Source organism: Seriola lalandi, unplaced genomic scaffold (genome assembly GCF_002814215.2).
Source record: "Seriola lalandi dorsalis isolate HSWRI2012SDOR001 ecotype SW California unplaced genomic scaffold, Sedor1 jcf7180001956134, whole genome shotgun sequence".
NCBI lineage: Eukaryota > Metazoa > Chordata > Actinopteri > Carangiformes > Carangidae > Seriola > Seriola lalandi.
Window position 1 is genome coordinate 1 of NW_019426803.1, and position 5,800 is coordinate 5,800.

Consider the following 5,800-nt stretch of genomic DNA (forward strand, 5'->3'; position numbering starts at 1 on the left):
AAAAGCGTAGGGCTCACTCACCTGCATGCCAATCACAGCATAGATGAAAAAGATCATGGCGATGAGCAGACCGACATAAGGCAGGGCCTGAGCGGATACAAGTCAAGAGCTCAATTCATGACGGTGCACTGAAATCAACCCTTTATTTAATCATTTTTGGCATCATGTACATTATTTGCTCTGTGCTGCACTGACCTGGAGGGACTTGACAAAAGTCCAGAGAAGAGTTCGAATACCCTCTCCTTTGCTGAGCAGTTTGACCAGCCTCAACACTCTGAACAACCGGAAGAAGGTGATGGACACTTTTCCACTTTCTCCTTTACTACCACCCTTGACATAATGAGTTGAGACAACAGACAGGTAAATACGTACATCTGTTACATTGCTTACACATGTTTTGAAGTATAAATCTGAAACCTAAGACATATTTGAAGCTCCAGTGGTCGTGTTCAGCTCTTACCTCACCATGGCCGCCTCCTCCCTGGATCAATATTTCGGGCGATCAACAACAAGCAGAGACAACATGTAGGAGGAAAGAGATTAAAAAGCCGTCAGGATCAGGCACAAAGGGTTTAATTATCAGAGTGATATATCAGTCAACAAAGCATCTCACTGAACAACAAGCTAACTAACACACTGCTTGTGTAAAGTCATTTTAGAAACACTGAGGTTGTGAGTTCAATTCAGTATCACCCAGTCTTTTTCTGTATTATTTGGACTTTTCATAGCGCATTTATTCAGTTAACTGTTCAGTTATATTCACTGTAGTACTGTTTTGAAGCTCCCTCAACACTTCTGGGTGGTCAAATTTCCATATATTTATTATAACAATACTGGAATGAGCCTATAACATGCCAGCCATGTGTAAGTTGGTCACTAAACACCTGAAAATTCCCAGGAAAATTTACAGAAAACACAACTTCATTATCTTGATGTTAGTTGTAGTGAAACATTTTCATTCTGGCACCTGGATTCTTCTGTGAAAATTGAGAACTGAATGATTGCTGTTAATGTTGTAAAATAAGATTAGTAGTTTATTATTCCCACAGGAAATAAATTTGGGAAATTTGCAGTCTTACAGCAGCAAAGTTAAAAAGAGACTAACAATAGATAATAATATTATAGGATGTACAAATCGATATTTAAATATAGCAAAAATAGCAGCAGTTAACATGTCTGCTCTTTAGATGCTCCATGCAGCTCTAAGTTGGAGTTAATTGGATATTTCTTTTTCTGTTTGACTGAAACAAGAAACAAAATTAACAAATGGATCTTGAAACTGAAATTTTTTTTTACAGCAAACATAGAAAAATTTCATGGCCAGCCTCCGGAGATTCATTTCATATTAAATTCATTGCTTGTGCACAGACTTAGAGCGCAGTGTAAAGCGCCACTACAGCCTCTTGTCAGGAATATAATGCAGTATGTAGCAATGACACAGGGATTTTGTAACTTACACTAAATTCAGACACTGCAATGTCCAACACACTCCCCACGACAATCAAAGCATCGAATGAATTCCAAGGATCGATGAAATAATGCTGCATAAAAAGAAATAAGCAAAGTGAGACTTAACAAAAAAGAGTGGTGGCAGTTGTGAATTCTGTAAGGTTAAAAAAAAAAAAAAAGCCTCACATGAGCCCGCAGAGCCAGTAACTTGATGATCATCTCTATAGTGAAAACCACAGTGAAGATCATGTTGAGGATGTCCATGACGGAGGTGAAGAGTTTCGATTGCTCGTAATGCTGAGAGAGAAACCCCCCCACAAAACTTCACATCAAACACTGTAATAATGTACATTCACACTCAAAGCATTTGAGTGATATGTGTGTAATGGTACCTGAATAGCCAGAGTGAGGGTGTTTCCCAGAATCAGCACAAACATAACATATTCAAATTGGCTGGAGTTGATTATCTTCCAGAATTTGAGCTGGGAAGGGTTTTTGGGAATGTAAATCTTTATAGGTTGAGCTTTCAGTGCGTAGTACACACACTGGCGCTGGACAGGGCAAAAAGAAAAGAACAAATGGTATTGACTTTGAAATAATGAAACAAAGCATGGATGAAAATTACAGTGACACTAAAACCAAAAGTATAAATCGAGATTTTGTAAATAAACTAACTTGATTTTTGTTGAGTTCACAGTTTTTAAACTCAGCCTCTCCTTGTTCTCGAAATGTGATGATGACAAAACCCACAAAGATGTTCATCATGAAGAAGGCAATGATGATGATGTAGATGATGAAAAAGATGGAGATCTCTACTCTGTAGTTGTAAATGGGCCCTCGGTCTACAGCGTTGGCGTCCACAGCCCGGTAAAGAAGCCTTAATACAAAAAAAAACAACGCTGAGAAAACATTTCCTGGTCAAAAATCAAATCTGTTTATCCAGAGTCATATAAATATAAACCATTTGTGTGAATATTTGTCATAAGTGCTGAGTGAATTCTTGAGTTATGGCTAAAAATGTATTTTGTGTGGTCACAGTGACCTTTGACCTTTGACCACCAAAATGTAATCTAAGCTCCAGAGTTACTGTGTTCACAAGCCCAAAAGTATGTTTTGTGAGGTTCCCTCATTCTGATGAAGATGAACTCTGCAGTTTATTTTGAGTTAATCCCATTTGCACGATCAATAGAGAACTACAGTAAATGAAAACAGTGTAAAGTGGCTACTCACTGTGGCCAGCCTTCAAATGTTGATACAGTGAACAAAGCCAGCATGCCCATCAGCACATTGTCGAAGTTGAAATCACTGTTTTCCCAAATCCTCTCTCTCACCATGGGGTGGTTCATGTCTCCGTCTTTATAGACCACAAACGTTCCCCTAAAATCAAACACATACACACATCTTATGACATACACAGCATGTTAAGAGACTGTTAGGTGCTTTTTATTGAGTAGAAAAATGATACAAGAAAACTGACTTGCACTCGACTGGAGTGTGTTTGGCTTCATCTGTGCAGCTGTAGAATCTGCCCTGTAGCATGAAACACAGAAAAGTTAAACCATTTAAAAACACCAGCAGCTATTTGCCTTTTAATTTCTGTGAGTAAAAGAAAAAAAAAACTGTTCAAATGGTTGAAAATGTGAACATTTACCTTGAAGAGCTGCACTCCGATACACGCAAACATGAACTGAAGGAGTGTTGTGACAATCAAGATGTTACCGATGGTGCGGATTGCCACGAACACACACTGCACCACATTCTGTGAACATAAAAGCAAAGAAGCACATGTGTTAGCTTTAAATAGCAACAAACTGTACTTGAACTAACAAACATCAAATATACAATGAGTGACCAGAAAAATGGCAACAATATACAATGTAACAGAACAAACTTGAAGTAAATGCTAACTTCCTTAATATATAGTTTTAATAAAATAAAAAAGAAAGATAAACAAGAGAATTTACCTTTAGCCCCTTGGCTCTGTTAATGGCTCGAAGAGGCCTGAGCACACGCAACACTCGGAGGATCTTCACCACAGAGATCGCACTTGAACTGGGAGCAACAAGGATTTAGAGAAATTAAAAATAATGAAATGTCTAATAATGAAAGCAGGTTTTACTCCGAAATGGAACAAATGTGAAAAGAAAATCCCTTTCTTAAACTGAACTCTAAAAAGTGCTGCCCTCAAGCCTCGACACATTAATGAGACGTCAGGTCACAGCTACGCAACAGTGACTCCTGTCAGTTCTTCTGTCCAAAGTGTTCAGTTTGCATTATGCAGGCGTCTACTCACTGCAGAAAGAAGGATGTGAGCGACACACCGACAACCAGCAGGTCGAGGAGGTTGAAGGCATTTCTGCAGAAGGAGCCGCTGTGCAGAAAAGCTCCGTAGACTGTCATCTAGACACGAAGTGAGGAAGTGAGGAGGCAAAGTCAGAAACTTCCATCTAGTGAACACATCACCTTCCATTTCACTGTGTCTGTTTCAGCCAGATTAACAATTACCTTCAGTACGATCTCCACTGTGAAAACGGATGTGAATACATAATCTGCATAACCGAGCACCTGAGGAAAACCAAAAATTAGTACGAGTATTAATTTTTGTTGTCATGACTGATGGTCAATTATGAGCAGGCAGGGATGAAGGGGATATGACATTCTGCTTGCACGAGGAAAAGCAGATGTGACGTGATCTGATGTAGTTGGTCTTACTATGTTCCTGAATGAGTGGGATTTGATTGGATCCTCAGCAGCCAGGGAAATACTACTGAGGATGATGAAGATGAGGATGAAGTTGGTGAAGTAGGGGTGATGGATGAGGTTATGGCAGGCGACTCGCAAACTGAGGTTTGGAAGGAAATTAGACATAAGAATTAGAGAAATGGAGTTTCAGCAACGTCGTGGCGTTAGTCACACAACGTAGTCCTAAATTAGTAGGAAGTTAAAGGAGCTAGTTTTAAGTTTTGCTATCACTACAATGCCAACTTTAGCATTAACAGCTTTTTATTTACCTGTCCAGACAAAATGTTTTCAGCTGTCTCCAATGGTGGAAACAACCCTTTTGTTTTGCTTCTATTTCTTGTACCGAAGTTAGCATGCTAACCATCTAGCCCCGGCTCGGTCAGACTGTCACTTTCCGATACTGAGTCACTGTAGTGTCCAGTCTGCCCTGAAGATGTAACGTTGCTCAGAGAGCGTTTTATAACCTCTGGTATCGTAAAGGCAACGATGGTTGAAGCTCTTGCGAAGACTCGTAAGTGAACAGCTGTTAATGCTAACGCTGGCTGTGTAGCAATAGCAAAACATACAAAAAGCTCCTTTAAAGAGTAAGAGCATAGAATTTTAGTAGATTTGGGTTCATTGGGCACGAATATGTTCTCAGATTACCAGTTTTTCTTTCCAAGAATGAAGAAGGAGCTTCCATCCGGGATTGGTACGATCTTCTCTTTAGGCCCGGAGAACTCTGGCTTTAATGGAGCAACTCCTACAGTAAAATAAAGAGCAAACAAGAAAGGTATATGAGACAGTTTACATCTTAATCAGCATGTCTAATGTTTCCTCTGCAGGATGTGATGTCCGTCACCCTCACCCTCTAATCCCTCAATGGCCCTCAGCTCCTCGTTTTCCTGCCAGTCGTCCTCTTCGTTCTACAGACAGAACACATGATCAGCTGTTGTAACTCTGGCATCTCACTTTTTATAAAATCTGCAGGAAAACATTAAAACATTATCTACCCCTGCATCCTCATCTTCTTTATCTTCATCCTCATCCCACTCTTCCTCCTCTTCCTTTTTCTCTCTGAAAAAACAAGTACCAGGAAACTACAGTTAATCGAAGTTTAAATCACATTTTTGCAATCACTCTTAGTACACTGATGAGTGTAAACGCAGCAGGAAATACAAGGATAAGTCACTTATAAATGTGTATGACACTACTGCTCACTATCACCTTTTGTTATGGCAAACTTACTCGACATCTTTCTTTCCGCCGCCTCCTGCTAAGTTGTCCACAGCGATAGCCAAGAAGACATTGAGCAGGATGTCTGATCACAACATTAAGGAGTCATATTTTTTCCACTGGGTCCTAAAGACTAAACTCAATGTTCAGCAGTTGGAGCGGAAATATGTTTGAACTATTGATCACTTCTAGGAAAAGGATACAATTACCACAGACAAAGAGGATGACAAAGTAAACGCACACCACCATGTTAGGGAAGATGGGCCCTCCATAGGCCATAATGCCGTCGTACATCACAGCGTTCCAGTCCTCTCCAGTGAGTATCTGCAACGACGGTCCGTCAGAGAGGAAAGAAAAAAGAGACACAAGGAGACAGGTGGAGTGAGAGAGCTGT

The 5,800-nt window shown here is 40.0% G+C and overlaps 1 protein-coding gene across 1 annotated transcript; it reads right to left on the minus strand.

The window, feature by feature from the left end:
* Positions 1 to 21: 21 nt before the first annotated feature.
* On the minus strand, positions 22 to 5,727 carry LOC111659079 (voltage-dependent L-type calcium channel subunit alpha-1F-like; the record flags this gene model as incomplete). The annotated part of the gene is made up of 19 exons (XM_023412286.1): positions 5,610 to 5,727; positions 5,419 to 5,491; positions 5,184 to 5,247; positions 5,039 to 5,096; positions 4,837 to 4,933; positions 4,162 to 4,291; positions 3,955 to 4,014; positions 3,743 to 3,849; positions 3,414 to 3,501; positions 3,101 to 3,208; positions 2,927 to 2,979; positions 2,680 to 2,826; positions 2,125 to 2,326; positions 1,842 to 2,000; positions 1,636 to 1,746; positions 1,458 to 1,541; positions 461 to 481; positions 196 to 330; positions 22 to 87 (listed from the first exon to the last, which is right to left on the minus strand). Coding segments are annotated over exons 1-19 (1,854 nt in total), but the record flags the coding sequence as incomplete, so codon positions are not given.
* Between the last annotated feature and the right edge of the window lie 73 nt (positions 5,728 to 5,800).